Genomic DNA, 19,802 nt, shown 5'->3' with positions numbered 1-19,802 from the left:
GGGCAGATGAAAGGTATACAAAGTTTCACTGTAAAGGAATGCACTTCAAAGGAGGGTTCAAGACAAGTAAGATTTTGTCAGCTCTAACTGCAAAATTGGAGAGTAGGGAGGGAGGAGCAGAAAGGTATTCTACACCTATTACCATAACATATTGTGATTCTTCAACTAGGAAATGATCCTAAACAACAGAAACCCAGATTTATTCTCCCTTCCAAGTAAACTATGAAAAGAAAATTAAGAGCCAGAGGAAGGAATTGTGAAAATCAAAAACTAAACCCATTCTAAAGTATAAGCCTTTTAGTTAATTTTACCACTTGTTAACAGCTGAATGATTTAAGTCAAATAGTGATGACCTCTCTCTCCTCTCAGTTTCAAGGCCCAGCTGCTCCAGGGAAGCTGGGGCAGCATCCCTCTCCCGAAGAGATAAAACAAAATTCTTCTCCAGGCCACCTACTGTGCACTGTCAGCAATACCGCCGCACATCTACCATCTCTGCTAGCATCTCAACTCGGCTTTTAAAACAGCAGAAACACAACCCTCAGGAAAAACAAGTCACTGCCTGAGGCGTGGTCCTCCGGCAACCCATGCCTGCAAGTCCCACTCCCTGCCACGTCCAGGCGGGTCTTACCCATGCAGGTGAAGGCTCAACAGGCAAGAGCTCAGGCACATCTTCCTAAAGATCTTTTGAGGAGCAAGGGGGGAGTAAAGCAGTGTGGAACCTTTCCCTCCAGTGCCCAGGAGAGGGTTCAGAGAACACACAAAGCTCGCCCGGGCTTCCCCCGCCTCGCCTTCCCTCCTGCCTCCCCACAGCTGCCGACGAACCCAGACGTGCCGACGGCACCGGGGTACCGCGGAGAGCCGGTCCGACGCCAGCAGAGCCGAGGAGCCTTTATGAAAGGAGGGAAGTGCCAGGACGGAGCCCGTCCAGGAGCCCCCAGCACCTGAGGCGATGAGGAGACAGCCCCGCGCGCGGCCCGGCCTCGCGCCGCCGACCCCCGCCCGCCCGATTCCTGTCAGGGACTACGGCCACTCCCGCCTCCCCCTCACTCAACCCCAGCTGGGGACCCCCCCCTCAGCCACCGCATTTTTCCAAAAGACTCGAAAACTCCCCCTGAAGCCTCTACCGCAAAAGAACGAGGAGGGCGCCCCGCACTCACCGCCGCGACCGCCTCCTCCGGCCCCCCGCACCCCAGCAGCAGCACCAGGCACCCGGCAGTCAGGCTGCAACTCCACCACCGTAGCTCCATCCTGCTCGCTCGGGAGCTCCGGAGCTGGCCCTACGGCGCGGGCATAGCCCAGCGGGGCAGCTCAGCTCCCTCCAGGCGGCTCCCGCCGACCGCCCCGACGCCAGCACCCGCCCCTCTGCCGCACTCGCCCGCTTCTCCCGGCTCAAGTCCTCACGGGACTACTTGCCCCTCAGTATTCATCCGCACCGTGGGCGGCCAGCGGCGGAGGGTGCACGCGTGTAGTGTGCGGGGAGTGAAGGAGCACTGCTGCTGATCCGCTTTGAGGGGGCTGCGGTCCTCCCCACCGCCACCCTTCCTACTGGGTGCCGCGGTTTTGTCGGCTCGAAGGGCGGGCGCCTGTCTCTCCCCGCCCCGCACCTCCACCTCCACCGGGCAGGCAGCTGCTGGACCCCGGACTATTTTTTCTGGCGGAGGCACCCCAGTGTGTGAGGGCAGGGGGAGGTGTTCGTAGTGCCGGGTCGCACCTCAGGAGGGGCGAGCGCCGGGGTGCGGGGTTGCGAGGGGCGCCCGGTGCCGTTCGCCCGGTTCGGTCCCGCCCCGCTCAGGTGCGACGCCTCGGTGAAGATCGCGTCAACTTTCTGCCCGGGCAAGCTCTGGCACGGAGCGGAGAGAGGAAGGCGGTGGGTGCCCTGAGGGAGCTGGGGCACCGAGGAGGCGCGGTGACCGACCCCCCACGGGGCCCGCTCCCGGTCCTCCGTCGTAGGGGAGGAAGGAGCCGGCCCCGCTCTGACCCTCCTGAGTGACGGCGGAGGGACCCTCCTCTTCCTCCGGCGGCGCGGAGCCGGGACCCGCACGGGAGCAGCGGCGCGTAACCGGGCTGCGTCCTCTCCGCCTTTCCCCGCGGCTGCCTGGAGCATGGGCCGCGGCTGCGCCCCTGCCCCGTCGGCCCTGGGGCGCGCAGGGTGAGTGCCGAAGCTCGGCGACCCCTTCCCCCCCGTGCCTCCCGGCCCCGCCGGTGACTCTCTGTCCCTTTGCCTCCCTGCAGGCTCCTGGTGCTGGTGCTTCTCTGCCTGAGCGCGGAGCTGGCGAGTGGGGTAAGTGTGCAGGTCCCGGCCGCGCCTGGAGGTGGATGTGTCTGATCAAACCTGCCGGGGTTTGGGCATCCTTCCTCCTCAGTCCCCTCGGAAAAAATAAGGGATGGGTTTTTTTAATTGCCGAACACCTCTGCTCCCAAGTTGCTGTGTGCCTTTCGTTTTCTCGACTTTGATTAGTGGTTGCAAAGTGCGCTGGTATGAAGGACCATCTGTGTTCAGTGTAACAGCTTTCTAGGTCTGGAAGGATGATCAATATCTCTGACTGCCTTTCATCCTTTTTTAGTCTCTTCTCAAACAGTTCTGTTACGAGCCTTTAGATCTTGGCTTGCAAGGGATCCAATCTAGAACACCTCATAACTGAGTAAAAGTGATGTGAGAAATTAAAGGATTAAGCTGTTAAGTGTTGTATCAAAGTTCATGACTATGAATTAGGAAATGTGCTTTAAATTCCAAGTTGGCATACAGAAGCAATGACTTTATGATCTGTCAGTCTGACAATTTTATGACATAAGCACGGATTTTCTCTTGCTGCTCCTAATTAATGTTTAAACAGATTAGTAAGGGGTCACAGGCTTTTTAAATGTTCATAAATTTTCATTTTTGGGGGGTGTTGTAATAGATTTTCTGCAATTAGGATGCTGAAATTGTTATCGTAGCCCACTCAACCTCAATGAATAAAAGAATCCTTTGGGAAATCTCTAGCCTAAATTAAGTGTCCAACTGATGTACAGTCAGCAGCTCAAAAGTTTAAAAAGTTTAAGAAAGTTTATGTCAATCTATTATATTGTGATATAAACTAAGATTGTACAATAATCTTTGTGGTCTGTATTTTATGGCTCATATGCAATAATGAATTAATGTAAGCAATGTAATACAGTAGTAATATATTCTTATCATGTTTATTTTAATTCAACTTCTAGCAGTCTTCCAAGAAAAACAGTGAAAACGTGGGTTCTTGATTAGTCAGCCCATGTTTTTCTACTGCTTTTGCTACTCTTTTGATTAAACTTTTGAGGATTTAGAACCTTCCTGTGCAACTGAGAAGAAAGCTTTTGAAAAAAGCTTTAATAGCAGAGGGATTTATACTTTTCATAAATATGAAAGGCTTGGTTCTCCTTTGCTCTTTTGATAATCAATTGCACTAGTAGAATTTCATCATCCTGATCAGGTGGTAGTTACAAGCTCTAATCTGCTCAAAGATTAAAAGATTAGACAATGTGGGAACCTGTGAGAGTTTCTTTTCTTACGTTTTTGGGTTTTTTTGTTTTTTTCTCTCCAACAAAGACTCTGCTTCCAAGTCACATTTTGCAGTCTTTTTTTGGTTGGTTTTTTATTATTTCATTTTGTATGCTAGTGCAATTATTCCTGATTGATGTGGATTTAATTTACTGCAGATTATTAATTGTTTGCTCCAGTTTAGCTTTATACCTGTTGGAAAGCACATCTCTTGCAATCAGATTTTTGTTAGTTGTTTGGCATCTTCCATTGCTTGTAAAGGGATTTGGTTAATTTAAGTCTATTGCAAGGAGTAAGATTCATGTATACATGCCAGTTCTAAATATTCCTGCCAGTTTTCTTCAGGGTTAGAAAAAAATCTCTTTGCTGATGTGTAATCAGTCTAAAAGTATGGAAGAGAATCAGAAATAGATCCTTAAAATGCTTCGTTTCAGTGCTTTATCTGTTAAAGCATTAAATTATTAAAAATGCTGTCAAATGTACTCAACAGGAAAGATGTACAACTGTGTTTATGTCAATTTTAGATACAGTAGTAGGGAACTGACTTGCTGGTATCTGAATAAAAAACACACCCTAACACCTTCCAGCATGAACTAACATACTAGTGATTGAAATTGGTTTTGTGGTAAACAGAGCTTATTTTAAGGAAAAATAAGTTCTCTGAAAATTTTCTTTATTGCCCTTTACTACATAATTTGAAGTGAGTGAGCATAGCAAAGTTCAATCAAAATAAAATTAGTTTAAAACTTTAGGTTAATAAGAAATTCTGAAAGACTATTCACAGAGACAGACAACTAGTAAAGCACTTGCTGAAGATGTGATTTATAATATTGTTCATCTTTTTTTTTTTTTTTTTTTTTTTTTTCCCCTGTTGATCTCATTTCAGTAATTTGGCTGTTGTAAAAGAGACATCCTAAAATATTATACCAAGATGTTGAGTGTTCTTCAAGAATACTACAGTGGACATGACTAGGAGGCAGTGGCTGGCATGTCAGGCCAGCATCTTGAATAAAGTTTTATCACAGGTGGTTTTGACTCAGTGGTCAATTGCAAGATGCTGTCATCTCTCCCTCTCTAAGAATAGAATTTTTAAATGCAACAGAATTAATGTCTCAGCTTGTATTAATTTTTTCTGGCTATAAATGATCTGTTTAGAATAGCAGTAAAAAATTAGCCTTGTAATTCAATCTAGGTTTTCTTGAGACAAATAGTGATAATAGGGATCACTTGCTGTTACACATGGGGTTACTTTGCAGAAAGATGGTTACCTTGGTTGTAAACCAATTGCTGGGTGTGACCTAAGAGTTTCCCCTAACAGCTTTCAGATGAAGTCACTCCCAGAATGTGCTACATTCATGTTTCCAATCTCTTATTATCAGTAATTTGCATTAATAATGAACCAGCAATGTCAGCTCAAGACATTTGTTACACATTAAGACAAATGACAAAAGCTGGTGCAGAGCTGGGGAGAATACAACAAAATGTTTGTCTTGGCTAATCCCTGACACCCCCCCCCCCTCTTCCCCAGGGCTTTTCCAGGCCACAGGGCAAAATACAGTTTTTAGAAGAGGGACTTTTCAAAGCATAATCAGAGTTTTGTTGGTGTTTCTGGGATGTCCTCTCAAACCTGACGTGGAGCATGAGATGAAAATAGTCACGAAGTGTAGAGCCAGCCTCTTGCAGGGAAATTTGGGATTATCATATCTTCAGGAACTGCATTGTACTCCTAGCAGTTATTCTGTGTCCACTGAAGAGCAGAGCTGACATTCAGGTGAGATGATAACTCCTCATTTATTTCCTTCCTGCCATTGCTCACCTGACTGAGCACACTTGGGATATGTGCTGGTCTACATGTGTTATCCTAAGGAGCTACTGCTGAAACTCTACTCTAAGGACTTGACACATTCTCTTGGAACAGCTGAGCTTTCAGATAGAGTTCTGTTTGGTTTTATTTCATGAGTCATTTCGTGGGCTATTGCAACTCTTCCAAATATTCTGGTGGGTTTTGATTTTGGGTGGTTTTTTTTTTTTTTGATTGGTTTTGGTTTTTGTTCTTGGTTTTTGGTTTTGTTTTTTGTCTAGTAAATGTACATATTAACTAGAGGTACTTTTTAATTTTTTTTTTTCTTTCTTAATGCTCTAGTGTCTTGTTCAGCAGAACATCTACAGTATCCAGCTAAGGCAAATAAAAACTATGTGTCAAAACCAGTTCTGGGCAGCCTGCTCTATTTTGAGTAACTGAAGCTCCACTAGTTTCTGACAGGCTAACCCAAGTGATATTATTTATCTCTTAATATATCCCAGGTTTTCTGTGTGTTGTTTTATATCTATGATACAAATGTTTTGTAATGCCATTTCATTTAATATGTACTGGACCAGCTGAATTGAACCAAGCTCATTGTTTTCAGTGGCCTTATGCCAAAATTAAATTTTGTCCCAGAGCTCTGACAGAGGGAAAAAAAATAGCTGTTTAATTAGAGATATTTAAAATCAGAGTTGCAGCTCTCATTATTCCACTTTCCAATTCAGTTTCTGCAAATATGATCTTATACACTTAAGACATATTTTAAAAGGGTTTTTTCTGTTTCTTTGCCATTTAATCAGTGTTTATAAGTATGCAATCCTTGTGTAGTTTGGGTTTTTTTATGGTTATATCTTTGCATAACAGTGAGCTTTATTGGGAAAGAGGTAATACCTGTAGTAAAGTTACTTGTGGAAGGAAGAACCCTGCAGAATTCAAGAAATAATGTCAAATGCAAACTTAATCTTGTAAATCTCAAGATCTCTTTACTGGATTAAGACATCTTCTAGTCTGTATCCATGGGTGTAGAGACACTTGTTTTGTGAATGTGAAGAGAGTGGACATTCTGCAGAGGTCAAGTTTGAATAGTAATAAGTCTGTATCAAAATAATGAGAATTATTCCCTGGTTCTGTAACAAAAGAATGGTAATTACTTTTAAAAAATATACCAAGCACTTTGTAGCAGTGCTAATTATCTGGCCCTCACCAACACATGTTGAATTTTATGGAAACTTTTAGATTAAATCTGAGTATTGATTTCTCTCCCATCTGAACAAATTATAGTTCATTTGCTGAATATTCTCCTGGTGCTAAAGATAACTGGGCATAAAATGTGGCATTTTGTTTGACACTCAGGTGCTGTTAGGTGGCAGTATCTCTGAAATGAAGTCATGCCCGTGGCTGTGTTCTGAAGAGCTTTTAAATTATCATTATGCACTTCAGGTGGTGGTTGCCTTTTGCATAGGTGTGAGAAGCATTGTGTGACATGAAGAAGCATTTTATTTCCCCTTCTGGACAAGCCAGCTTCACTGCCAGCCACTGTATTCCTCTGATTTCAGAACTAGTAAGTCATGAGGGTGTCCCTAAAACAGGCATTTCATGGTGTGGCTTCTCTGCCTTTTGTGTAGGCTTGCAGTAGAGACACTCTATAAGGACTCTGGTACTTTACTCCTTACTTTGGAGGTGTAGGCAATAAATCTGAAAATACCTGGAGGAAGGAAACAGCTTTTTGCACAGATTTCCTGCAGCTTAACCTGCCTTGGGTTTTTCCAAACAAATTTGCCTTCTGTGATGGTGTGATTTATATGGAAGTCATGTGGCTACAGCTTCCAGTAGATGTATTTAACTTTGTACTTCTTAAAAGATGCTGACATTAATCTTACTACTTGTGTTCAAAGTAATTCTTGCTTTTCAGAATGGCTTCATCTTCTCTCAGGTCTGAGGAAATGTGAAGAGATGGAATTAATACAAAGCCAAATGAACTTTTCCACAGATCTGCCTCTTCTCTGCCTTTTTTTTGCCAGTTTTTTCATAGTCCTTTCTGATTGGTAGTGAGTTTTACCCAAATGGATAAAAAACTGTAGAGATCTCCATGGTCTGTGCTGTCTTCCCTTCATGTTGTTTCTGCAGTTGGATTAGCTTTGGTTATGTCAACCTCATCAGACCCCTCAACCAGCACCCTCCAGTTTGCAGTTTCTTCTCACTTCACCTTCCTCTTGGAAGAATCAACTCTCTGAACCAAACTGGGCTGATGTTGATACTGAGATGCCAGTAGCTACTGTATTCTGAATTTGCTTTACTCACTCCCTGCTCTATTTTCTACTAGTTGGAGAGCCTCCAGCCCTTGCCTCAACGTGCTCTGAAGCTCACCTGCCTTTCTAGCTCTGCTGAGGAGCCTAGGAGGCTGCCAGCATGACTCCTGGCACTTAATTCTGTGGTTCTTTTTCTGATGCCTCCCTCTGAGAGCAGTGAGGACGTGTCAATGCCTGTTGTAGAGGAGTCTCTGTTTCACATCTCTGTTTAAGAGAGTTGCACCCAATATTTGTTGCTTTCCCCATTACTAATAGGAGCAAACTATTCCATCCTTGACACAAACATTTGGTGAGACCTCAGTGTGATGTGTGACACAGGTGAAATCTAAATGTCATCTAGCTGTTGTGCCTGGGCTAGTCAGGAACTACCTACAGAAGGCAATGCATCAAGGTTTTAGCAAGAGAGTAATATTTCCTTTTCCTTCAATTGTGTATAGTTGTAATTTTTCTGTTTTCATTGAAGGGGAAAGAAGTTGAAAACATGAAACTTTTAACTGCTTCTTTAGCATTTTTTTGCATCTGGCAGGGAGATCAAGAGATCTCTAGAAAGAGAGATTGGGATAGCGTGCAGAACAAGCCAAAAACCAGCTGCATAAATTAATTTATAGCACTGTTAGGAGGGGTTGGTTTTGGTCTAAAAAGCAGAGGAGAGGAAAATGAAAGTGCATTTAAACAATGGAGTTAAAAATGCTCCTGTGCTGCTAAATATGCCACAGATTGAATGTCACTGAAACTTAATTTTTTTTGCTAGTGGCATCATTTTAGAGCTCTGAGTCAAGTCAGTACCTTGTCTTTTCTTAACTTTTTAAAATTACTGCATGTACTGCACACCCTCCCAAGTGGTAATGCTGCCTCTGGGGACATGAAATAACACTAAAAAGGAGCCTCAAACCAAAGAGTGCTGATCAGTCTGTTAATACTTTTCAGGTGAAGTCTGCTTAGAATTCATAAGCTAGCAAGTCAGTTTTCCAGAAACATATAGATAAATGAATCTTATTACTGCAATAAAGTTGAATTGATTAATTAACACAATGAATAGCTGCTTAATTTTACCAAAGAGACAGGACCACTTTAAAGTAGTAGTAGTTTGCCTTACATAAGTCAAACTTCTGTCATGGACTGTGTAGATATCACTTGCTCCATAGAATATATATATATTGGTTTGAGTTTTGGGGTTGTTTTTTTGGGGGGGTTTTGTTTGTTTTTTTAAAAGTAGTTTGGAATTATTAGTACTGCTATAGTGGAAACACATCAAAACAATAAGAAGGTGAATCATCATATTGTACTTTGATGATTAAACATATCCACAAAGCAGGGTGTAACTGAACTGGAAAAGCATAGCCTGAAGGAGCAAAAACATTTGTTGGAAAATTAAGAATTTATAGTAGTCTTCAGACTTTTCCATAAAAGGAGCCTGTAGGCTTTCAGCCTCAGCCCTCCTTGTGAGATTTTAGATTATCATCGAAGTGTGTGTGAAGGGGTTGAAAAGCTGGAGCATTAGCTGTAAAATTAATGTATCTCTGTAAATAAGTTCTACATGAACTGCAGCACATGTGAAGTGTGGATTTGGCTGGAAGGTGAGGTTAGCAGGTCTCATGTTGTGTTGCACAGTGTGTAGCATTTTGCCTGGAATGTGTCAATTCTTTTACTGGAAAGGATTGAAGTGTGGTGAGTTTTGTGGCCATGACTGAGGTGGTCTACAATAAACCCTGAGTGCCAGAAGTAAGGTGCCTTTTTTCTCGTGTACTTCTGAAATGCCTGTGCTTTTTACTTTCACTAGAGGGTTGTGTGTAACACCAATGCATTGCTTGCTATTTAGCAGAAGTTTTTAATCTGTCTGTATCTGAAACAGTTTTAAACAGTTCTCCTTGTAAGCTTTATATGATTATTTTTACAAAGCAGACGTAGTAGTGCATTTTTAACCTAATAAAGTAGTTCTGGCTTAAACTGGAAACCACCCGTGAAATCTACTCCTACAGATGGTTCTTAGCTTTTTTGCTGTGACTTAAAAAAGGATAAGGCATAAGCTTAAGAAAAATGTAGAGAAAATATGTTAATAGGGTAGTAAAGGGAAGAAGCTTTCAAACCACTCCTATAACCAAGGAGAAGTATTCTGGTCTCCAAAGTAAATGTTGAATTGCTAGCCTACTTTTACCACAAAAAGATAGAGGAAATATTTTTTGAACTCCACAAAGGTTTTACAAGTTGGAGACCATAAACAGAATACTTCAGCTGGTCTCTTCCAGGTAGTGATTATATGGTTTTCTCTGTGGTACTTTTAACAACCTTAATCTCTGTGAATCTATAATCTTGTTAGGATTAAACCAAAATCTGACCAGATAATTAGAGTGAGCTCCAAAGGGTGGTTTCACCTAATGTCTATTACTTGCACAATTTCCATGTGAATGGGTTGGCCCTGGAGCATGTGGAGTGTTGAGAGCCCTCAGCAGAGTCTCTGGGAGCTGAGAGCCTCCCATACCTCAAGAGTTTTTGCAAATGTTGCACTTCTGAGACTGTGCAAACTGTGATCTGGGTCAGAACATCTTTTAATGTCACACAGTACGTTTTCCTCTGAAGGTAAAATGTGTTCACAGATCCTTCAGAGTGTGAAGAGTTGCAGGATGAGTTGAATCCTGCAATGAACATGCCTGTTAAAATTACAGCAACAGTATTCAGTCTGCTTTGTCCCTTTTTTAGGGTTCATTTATCATGGATTTCACTGTTTCTCAAGTATAAATACAAACCAACACATGGCAATTTTAATTAATCGTATTGTGTGGCAGGCTCAATAGTAATAATACCATCTTGCATGTGTGAAGAGAGCTTTGCTCACACAACAAACCAATGGTGGGATTGGATTGCAGCTTCTGGTTCTCTGCTCTAACCACTGGATGAAAACAGACGTTACAGCCATGAAATGCAAAATATCACTTTGCCTAATGATCACAGCTCTAATGTGGAGTTTCATTTATTTGAATACTTGTACCACAACTGGTAGTGTTTTGGGTGCCCCAAGGCACTTCCATAAATGAGATTACTTGTATGGTTTGCTTTTGGAGACAGGGAAGGATTCAACCTTTAACCAGTAAGGCACAACACTATAAAAAGTTGATTATGGCTACTTAAAGATTCTCCATTCAATTGACTTTTTTTTTTTTTCTTTTTTTAATGTGTGTGCTAGCATGACACTGTGAAGTTTCCAAAGAATCTGGTTTTTATCTTTAAGCTTCACACTATCCAGCCAAGTTCTGCACGTGTTTCAGAGAGGAGTGGCAAGGATTAAAACCCATCTAGTTATTCTCAACTACAGCCTGACAGTGGTAGAGTAGAATTAATTAATGTTTATATCAGCTCTCAAGTGCTACTGTAGCTTTTCTACTCCATTCAAGAATTCTTTATGAACCACAAACCAAAATGTTTACCAAGTATTTTGGGTAGAAGTAAACTAAAGCTACTTTAAAAAAGAGAAGATAAAAAATATGCTGTGATTTTGAATGATTTGTGTGTTTGGGTTTTTTCAAGAATATATCTGGTTCATAAGACAATAGACTCAGCAATCAGATGGCTTGGGGTTTTTTGTGTCAAAACTTGGTTAATAGGAATTTAATAATTTTCATTCTACAGCTGACTGTAGTTCACAAGCCCGGTTTCCCCTTTCTTACATCTCAGTTTGTGAAATGAAGGAAAGGGAAACTTTCACGTGATTTTTTTTTTCCCCCCTTTTTGCTGCTGGTGGTTTCATTTGTTTGTTTGTTTTGTTGTTGTTTGTGTTTTTTCTGAAGTTTATTAAGCTACTGTCCAGATCTGGAATAATTGTTTTACAGTTTTTACTGCACGGAAGACTTTCAGCCCAGTCATCTTTGTGCAGGGATATTGGTTACAGGTTTTGTTCGGATTATATGGTACCATTAAATGTAGCAGAAATTAATTTTGCTGAATTATCTGTTGAGTTATATGTTTTCTATATACAATAATGTATTCTCTGTGTGTAGGAATAACCAGACAAAATAACTCCAGCATCCGTTTCATCAAGATCTGTACTTATAATTTCCATTAAAGAAATTCCAGTGATGAAGTTATTTCCCTCCTCTTCATTCCGGTATTATGAGCTCACTCACAGGAGGGCAGAGGGGTACCAGGGTTTAGACCTAAATTCCTTTGCCAGAGGAATGTGCAGTGAGACACAGGTACAGGCTAGCTCCATAACACACTTGTTCAGAGGGGCCCTTCTGCAACCCAGCAGCTCCCAGAGCTCAGATTTACAACACTTCCTTATCTGCATGGTTTTTGGTTTGCATACATAGAAAAAGAGACAGAGGGATTAATCTTTATGAAAAATGTTGTGAGTTTTTCAAATAAGGGTGAGTTTCTTTTTTTCATTCCCTTTTTTTAGAGGGGCAGTAAAAGTGTACTGTGAGACCCTTAAAAGTTGTGTATGTGATAGTAAGAAAGAAAGGTAGAGACAATTAAAAAACACTCACTCTGCTGTCAGTGTAGCCTTTGCTGTTGTGTTCAGCTGATGTCAGTAAGAATTTAGCCTGCACCTTACATGGTATGTCTGATATGCCTCACTGATACTGAGTTTCTTTTGCAGTTTTACTTGGTGTCTGACATGAGTAATGTTTATTTTCCTCAGGTGCTGAATGTCAGTGGCATCCTATGCCTGAGGATTTAGAAATTGCCTCACACTGGATCAGTGTAGCATTAGCATCAACTTGTATCTTGTAAAAACTGCAGAAGAGAACTAAATCACTTCCATTAAATAAGTTAATCAGAAAAGTACTGTGGGACAGTAGTTAAAAATTGTTTGAAACCGGATTCTCTGTAACATGAAACCACTACAGCCCCCTCAGTTACTTGGCAGAGTTGTGAAATTTACTGTTCTTGCTCAGTTTTCTGCTCTTGATAAGCCTGAGATCACTAATCCATGTCTGCCAACATCAAGTAACTGTGGTGAGATACTGACTTCAGTCAGATATTTTATAGCTAGGGCAAGAAGCTCCTACTTTGCACATAAAACGTGAGGAGTTGGTTGTGGCATAAGGAAACCTAGATTCTATTCTTAACGTAGCTTGTTGTGTGACCTTGTGTAACGTAAATGCTCCATACCATGTCTGTAGCTCTCTGTAAAATAATCATGCACATGCTCATCTTGGTAGTCTCTATGTCTGTTTGTTAAGGAAAGGACAAATATATTTGGTTTTTCTTTCATGGCATTGTTGTAGAGGGAGCTGCTTTTGGAGTGGAAGTTATGCTTTAGACAGGTGACAGTTGGTAACATTGAAAGAACTTTAGGGGGGAATTTATACATACGCTCATTTGTGTTTTCCTTGAGTTTCTTAAGATGATACAAGGTGATTTTGTCTTGATTTTCATGAGTAATCTAACAGTGGTTCTATTATTGTATGAATAGACAGTCATAATACTGACAGAACACGTAATTTACAAAAATTAACTTGAACACAATTTCAAATTTGAGTCTTATATCACAAAACCAATAATTTATATTAACCTTGTACTTTTCTTTACATATATTCCACTGAGGTTCCATGAAGCTAGATAGAAATTAGGATTACATAAAAGCCTAGATCATCCCAAATAGTATCTGTATAAAGAAACAGAAAAAAGGATGTTTTACTTTTTTACTCAAGTTATAAAGGCATAATGTAAATAAAATTAAAAGCAATGCAGTGTATTGCCTGGGGATACAAGTGATGCCAAATTTTTTTTCTTGAAGGGTTACAGGAGGGTTGGTCTTAAGAGTACTAAGGATTTCATGAGGCTTAATTGCCCTAGCCTTTTGTTTTAACAATAGTACATGCTTATTTTTTACTTTAAAAAATTATGCCAATCTTTAGCAGTCCTGCAGAATTTCCATCTTTGATTTTTTAAGCAAAGCATATTAAAAAAAAATACAGTCTTAAATACGTTGAAATCATAGTAAGAGGAGGACATCCACTATCATTTAAAATAGAATTTTGGTTCTCATCCTGAATCTTAGACAAAGTTTGAAGAAAGCAGGAGAAAACAAAATGATCCTAAAAATACAAGGTTTTCTTCCATAGCTTTAAGTCAGGTGCTTGACTGTTATGTAGCAACTGGATGTTTGGTTTCAGCAGGGCTTAGGAAATTTGGAGGATGTTTCCCTGAGCCTGGGTTATCTCAGGATCTGTCAGCTGTTTCATCCATCTTTGTGTGAAACAGTTGGCACCTGGTGCTGTTGGAGTCAGGATCTCAGACAAGCTGGATGGAGATCTGTTTAGATAAGGTTGGATTGAAGACCAATAAAAAAAAAAATTAAACTTCTCTGGACTGCAGAATCTGGGGTGTTTGTTTTATGTTGGATGCACGCTGGACACAGTTAAGTGTTCAGAACAAAGTTCAGCTTTCATAAGACTAATGAATTGTGCTCTCTCCCGATATTTTTTGAATTTTTTTGTGTCTTTGGATGAGCTGGAGTTTGTGGGAGGAAAAAGGCTGTTAAATGGAGTGGGAAACTCCAGCAGAGAAGCTGTCAGTGCAGGTGCCAGGAACCCTGTTTGCTGTTGCCAGTATCTTGCAGGAGGCTGTGTCTGTGCCCTGCCTGTGGGTGCTGGTGGGTGCAGGGGAGGGAGCAGGGGTGGCTCTCACTGATGGGTCCTCAGCAAGCCTCTGCTGGGTCCCTTTTTGCTGTTTAATGTATGATTTGATGCAAACCTTTACACCTCCAACAAAGCAAATGCAAGGTGTTTTCTTCTATGTGAGGCAAGGAGTATTTTCTGTGGTTGATTTTAATCTAAGTAAACTTTAAGATAAGATAACTTATCTAACTAAATAAATCAATAACTTCCTAGTCCATCCTTTATTTCCCATTTGTGCACACATGTGCTCTAAAAGTAATCAACTTAAATGACATTTGTTCTTTCTTTTCATAGTACTTGTTAGCAGGGGTCTTAAAAGCTAAGCTCGTTTGGTGAGAAAAAAATAATTCAAAACATTTCTCAGGTCAGTACATTTGACTAAAATTTGATTTTAATTAATTTAGCCTTGCTTGCTGGGTACCCATGGTGTATGAGCTGCCGTTGTTAGGGCACCTTTGCAAAATCTGAAATGAAATATTTTTCTGTTGACCTCGCTGCTCATGGATACGTGAACACTCATGTAACTTTTTGTTTGGTTTTCTATAGAATTTAATTTACAAACTTTGCTGGAAAATAACCTTTTGCCCTCGTGAATGTATTCTGTACCACAAAGGAATCTGCAGGGTGTCAGGATGTACAATGTACAACCCCTGCTCCTCAGTTTGAGGTTGCTGTTTGTCTCTGAGTGGGGGTTAGGAAGTTAATGGTTGGATCTGTTCATAGGCTGAACTTTTAGCTCTGGTTGTATTTCTTCCATTACAACTTTTGTAGGTCTTGGAGCCATCACAGCAGAATTTAGTCTGTGTGATGAGTGTGGGAGGATGCATAGCTCTCAATTTTTCTTTGGTTAAAGGAAGGAAATGTAGCACCAGAAGTCCAGAGCATGCAAATGTACTCAGGTTTTACATCTCAAAAACATATTTCAGGTACCACATGTATAAATGTTGCTGAATATCCGTGAGGTTTGAGTATCTTCATGCACACATAAATTTGTAATTTTTTCTGGAACATCTCTTTGGGAAGTTGTGAGCTTTCATTACATAACTACTCCTGTGATGCTCACACCTCAGGTCACCAGATAGAACCCTGCTGCACTATTGTGCCTGAAAAGTCAACACTGAAATACAATCCTTACTCCAAAAGTTGTGCTGTGTGCCAGATACAAGCAAAACTTAGAGAAATCAAACCCTGAAGAAATCGTGGGAAAATATTGCTCAGCAAGGGGCAGTCTCATCACACCGACTGTAGAATTGGGCTGCTGCTGTTTAAGAAACTGTGTACACACAGCTTTTGCTGGTGTTCATTCTGTTTCATGATCACAGCTTCTCTGCTCAAAACATCGAGAATGCCTGAGCTGAATGGTTTCCCTGGGTGTAGATGTGGAGGCTCAAGCCTGATTTTAATTTAAAATAAAGTAGGAAGGTGTTGGTAGTTAGCACGCTGAAAGTCTTGGAAACAATTGTCATTTCTCCAAAAACTGTTCTTTCTCCTCAGTCTTACAACAAAGTAGCAGCAGGATGGTGAGCTAAGAGCACAGCTGTGCTTTAAAATGCTGCTGGCATGTAAATAGAGACCATAAAAAAGGAACCTTTCTCCAACAGTATTTTATTGTTAAACTGATTGTTGATGAGATAGCTCGGACCATAAATCTTTTGAGTCAATGACCAGCGATCCAAAGGGATCGTTCTCTTCTCTTCCTTGCAACAAAAGAAGCATTAATCTTCTATAAAACATCAAATTATTTCATATACTCCGGAAAAATCTGTCCCTCGGGAGGAAAAAAACATAGGAAACCCAGTCAAGCCAGAAAATACACTAGGAACACACACCTCTTACAAATGGAGAAATTAATCAGAGTTGTAATCCTTGAGTAAGATTAACATTAGAGTATCCAAAGCTGTTATACTTAAATCAAGCAAAAATGTGTGTGGGTGTGTGTTTATATACAGCTATTGCTTAGTTTTGACCTCATGGAAATCTCACAGGACAGTAACAGCAGGTGGAAAGAGTTTTCAGGGTAAATTTGGCATCATATCCAGATCAGTTATTCAGCATCTCTCATCAACTTTTTTGATCTCTGGAAGGTTTGGGGAGGAGAGAAGATACTTAGTTTTGAGTTGATTTATTCCTTTAACTGAGGTGTTAGAATGGCCTCTAACCACCTGAGTCCTTTTATAGCCAAAGCAGGATGGTGAGAAGGGTAATTTGGAAAACAGGGTCAGACTACTGACTGACAAAGGGAATGTAAATGTTTACCTCTAACACAAATATTCCACATGCCATGAAAAACCCTTGTAAAGTGGCCTGTGGATGGACAATAAATGAGAGATCAACAGGAGAAGAGGCAAGGATGGTACACACTGCAGCTGTTCAGATCTTTCCTTGTGGTGTTACTTGGGCAACTCTAAAGGATTTCATCCACGTAAACTATTTCTGTAGGTCCCATTGCAGGGGGTGCAACCTGTCCACATTCCATAACTCTGGGGAATGAGGGTTCAGGATAGTTATGCAGGTACCAAGTCCCAAAATAGCCATTTTCAGATCATAAATAAAAGAGATGAAGCAAGGGTCATGTCATTGTGGAGTACAACGTGTTAGGTTCCATCAGGGTTAGTGTTTTGCAGCATGCCAGAAAACATTGCACAGCAACTTTGAATGGGTAGAGGAATATAGGATTTTCTCTGAAACAGGAAGGAATTTTAAGGAGGCCAAATATAATTGTTTGGTTTGGAATATGACCAGGATGCAATATCCAATAACTCCAATGTCTCTGGTTTCCTAATGGCCACCAGATGCCAAGACCTCTGTTTTTTTTTTCTTGAAAGAAAGCCTAAGTCATCAGAACCCCTGATAGTTCAGGATAGACTGAGATAGAAATGCTTCCTGCTAATTCCCAGCCCTGCCTCTTCTGTCACTTTTCTGGTGCAGCTTCTTGTGACAGAATGGTTGTGCTGAGATTGGGATTTTTTGACAGTGTTAGGTGCAAAGGGTTGCAGCTTTCCTGTGTGATATACACATTCCTTCATGTTATGGTGATTATTCTCCTAACAAAGACAAAATACATCTAAACACATTTCTCTAAAGTATTGTAACAATATTTGATCTCTTCCTGAGGAATAACGTAATGGTCTGTCCTTAAAAGGAGGATTTTTACTCAGTGGTCAATTCAGAATTAATTTATGAGTAAGAATTAACTACAAACCAGCTTGCTGCTTGTAATTTCAAGTTAGTGGGTGACCTTTCACTACTGGTTCTCTTCTTTCCATAAGGCTTCTCTTTTGCCCCCTTTTTTTTTTTTTTTTTTTTTTCCCAAATACTTCACCATGTGCAAGAAAATAAGTGTTTCGTGAAGTTTCTTCAGAAGGCTCCATTCTGGGATATTTTGCAAATCTGTGTGTATTTCTAGGCTTTGTAAGTCAATCATATAAACAATAATGTTCCTTCTTCAGTCCAAGTGATTCTGTCACCCTCTTGAGTGACACCATTCAAGAACCTGAGGAGCTGTAAAATACTTGTCCAGATTTAGTCAGTAAGGATATATTACTATGTTAATTTTCCTTGCCTCTTTGGATCAATACTGATTATATTGCATTGCATGCTAGCTAAAACTTGGCCATGAATTGGGAAATGTAACATTTCCTTAATACAGTCATTTGTCAAGAAGTGAAGCATGATGTGTTGTTTTTTCTTTCTGTATTTCTTTAGCTGTCTAGGTACATGTGAAATGCATTACCAGACATGTTAAATAACTTTATCATGTTATATTTGTTGAGCAGACTCTGGTCAACTACCCATGATTATAGAGGAAACAAATCTCTTCTTATGAACCAGAAGTGTGACCAGAAATCTCCAGACTCTGTAATGTTGGACATGAGCTAACATTCAACACAAGAATGAATGGCAACTGCAGTTCCCTCACTGAGCCCTGAAGCAGCTGGTTCATGTTTTCAGCAATCACAGTTTCAGTACAGGAACTGACTTTGTGTCTTTCAGGTGAATAAATAGAAACTTTCTCTTTGACCTTTTGCAGTACCACCTTAAATTCCATATGCTGTGCTTTGTTAATTGGGCTTGGAGAGTCCTGCCAAATGTATGGTCTGTTATCTCTTTGCTCTTAAGTGATGAGTGGGGCTGGATATGCAGAAGAAACTACTGGTGCTGTGGGGCAACAAAAACTGTGTGAAAAATTGTCCTATCACCTGCTGCACTACATGATATTGCACTCCAGGTCCTGAACAGTCTGAGTGCAGTGAATGGTTCACATAAACTGAGTCAGACCACAAGCAGAAAGAGGAACCTTTCAGTCATGGTCCTCCTCTTTCAGAGAAACCCTAGGGAAATTTTTCTGATCCTGCATTTATGACTTAGGTGCATAATTTGTTCCTCTTTAGGAAAAAAAAAAAAAAAAAAAAAGAATAATAGCAAGGTTTCTAGTGGTCCTGTTTATAGGGGAAAATGGGGAGCAAGAGTCCTAAGGTTGTATCTAAGGTTGGCTCTTTCTTGCAGTCACTTTGTATGCAGCAGGGGTCTTTAGTCCCTGGTAACTGAGATCTTCAGGAACTGAAATGTGTTTGCCAAATGGAAGTGTTTGTAAGGATGAGATGGTGACACTGAAATTGCATGCATCCTTTGTAAAGCAGTTCAAGTCTACAAAGTAGGTATTCTGAAGGTGAAAAATATTCTGATCCCCAGGAAAGTTCTGATGTAGAACGAATTTCTTTCAAAATATTTATTTTGTTACTGCTGAATGCTTGGAATACTTCAGGATTCACCTGACACAAGAACTCAAATAGCTCTTGTCCTTTTTTTCCAAGTTAATGCATATATCTACTGCAGAGTATAGATAATGGCTTGTGCTCAGAAGTATGTTATGTTAGCAAAGGGATGTGACAAGTTGAATATTCTTTGTATTCTGGTTCTCACTCTTTATGTGTGTCCCATTCTAATAGGTTTTATAAAGCACAAAACCAGGGAGGGATAGCTGTGAGGTGGCTACCTCAGTCTATTCTGGGGTTTTGCTGACCTATACTAATGCCAGGCTCCTGCATTTGCTATGTTGTTTAGATCTGTTGAGAGATAAATTTGTCTCTGCTTGTAGTAACTAAATTTAAAGTGGCTAGGTATAGCTCTGGGAAGCTGGTGGGATAATAAATAGGTCAGTCTTTGAGGTAATGAGAGATGGTTTGGCCTTGAATAGCTTTAAATGACTCATTACATCATGTTAAGATGTTTTGTAGAGAGTGGAACTGTGATCCTGTGTAAAATAACATGGAGACCATTCCTTTCTGCTGTGTGCTGGACAATAGAGTTATAACTTGTAGTAGCAGTACTATAACTTACATTGCCAAGATATGCAAGAATCCTCTAATTTTATATATTCTGTTTTGAATGTGTCAGTGTCAAACAAGGCAAAACAAATGGGAGGCTGAAGTTGGAAAAATAAGCCAAATGTATTCTTTGGTGGTGTTGACTGCAACCTCTCTGCATGCAACAGTTGTGAATTGGGATCCAAGACTTCATCCAAATCTCTGTCTTCTGAGAGGTGAAATGAG

At 40.8% G+C, this 19,802-nt stretch overlaps 2 protein-coding genes across 3 annotated transcripts in view; one reads left to right on the top strand and one right to left on the bottom strand.

Annotated features, from left to right (window-relative positions):
- The window catches only part of COL4A5 (collagen type IV alpha 5 chain), a 76,264-nt gene extending 74,885 nt beyond the window's left edge, over positions 1–1,379 (bottom strand). For both annotated transcript variants that reach the window (XR_011728569.1, XM_071757485.1), the window contains exon 1: positions 1,158–1,379. Coding sequence is in view for 1 of the 2 variants with exons in the window: in XM_071757485.1 (XP_071613586.1) it covers positions 1,158–1,247 (90 nt within the window). In the remaining variant the exon portion in view is untranslated. The remainder of the gene's footprint in view (positions 1–1,157) is intronic.
- Positions 1,380–1,737: 358 nt separating this feature from the next.
- Positions 1,738–19,802, top strand: part of COL4A6 (collagen type IV alpha 6 chain) — a 114,598-nt gene continuing 96,533 nt past the window's right edge. The window contains exons 1-2 of the mRNA XM_071757484.1: positions 1,738–2,149; positions 2,233–2,281. Of these exons, the coding sequence (XP_071613585.1) occupies positions 2,103–2,149; positions 2,233–2,281 (96 nt within the window). The 5' untranslated portion in view covers positions 1,738–2,102. The remainder of the gene's footprint in view (positions 2,150–2,232; positions 2,282–19,802) is intronic.

Source organism: Heliangelus exortis, chromosome 14, assembly GCF_036169615.1.
Source record: "Heliangelus exortis chromosome 14, bHelExo1.hap1, whole genome shotgun sequence".
NCBI lineage: Eukaryota > Metazoa > Chordata > Aves > Apodiformes > Trochilidae > Heliangelus > Heliangelus exortis.
The sequence above is the reverse complement of the archived record's forward strand: the minus strand, read 5'-3'. Positions and strand labels throughout refer to the sequence as shown.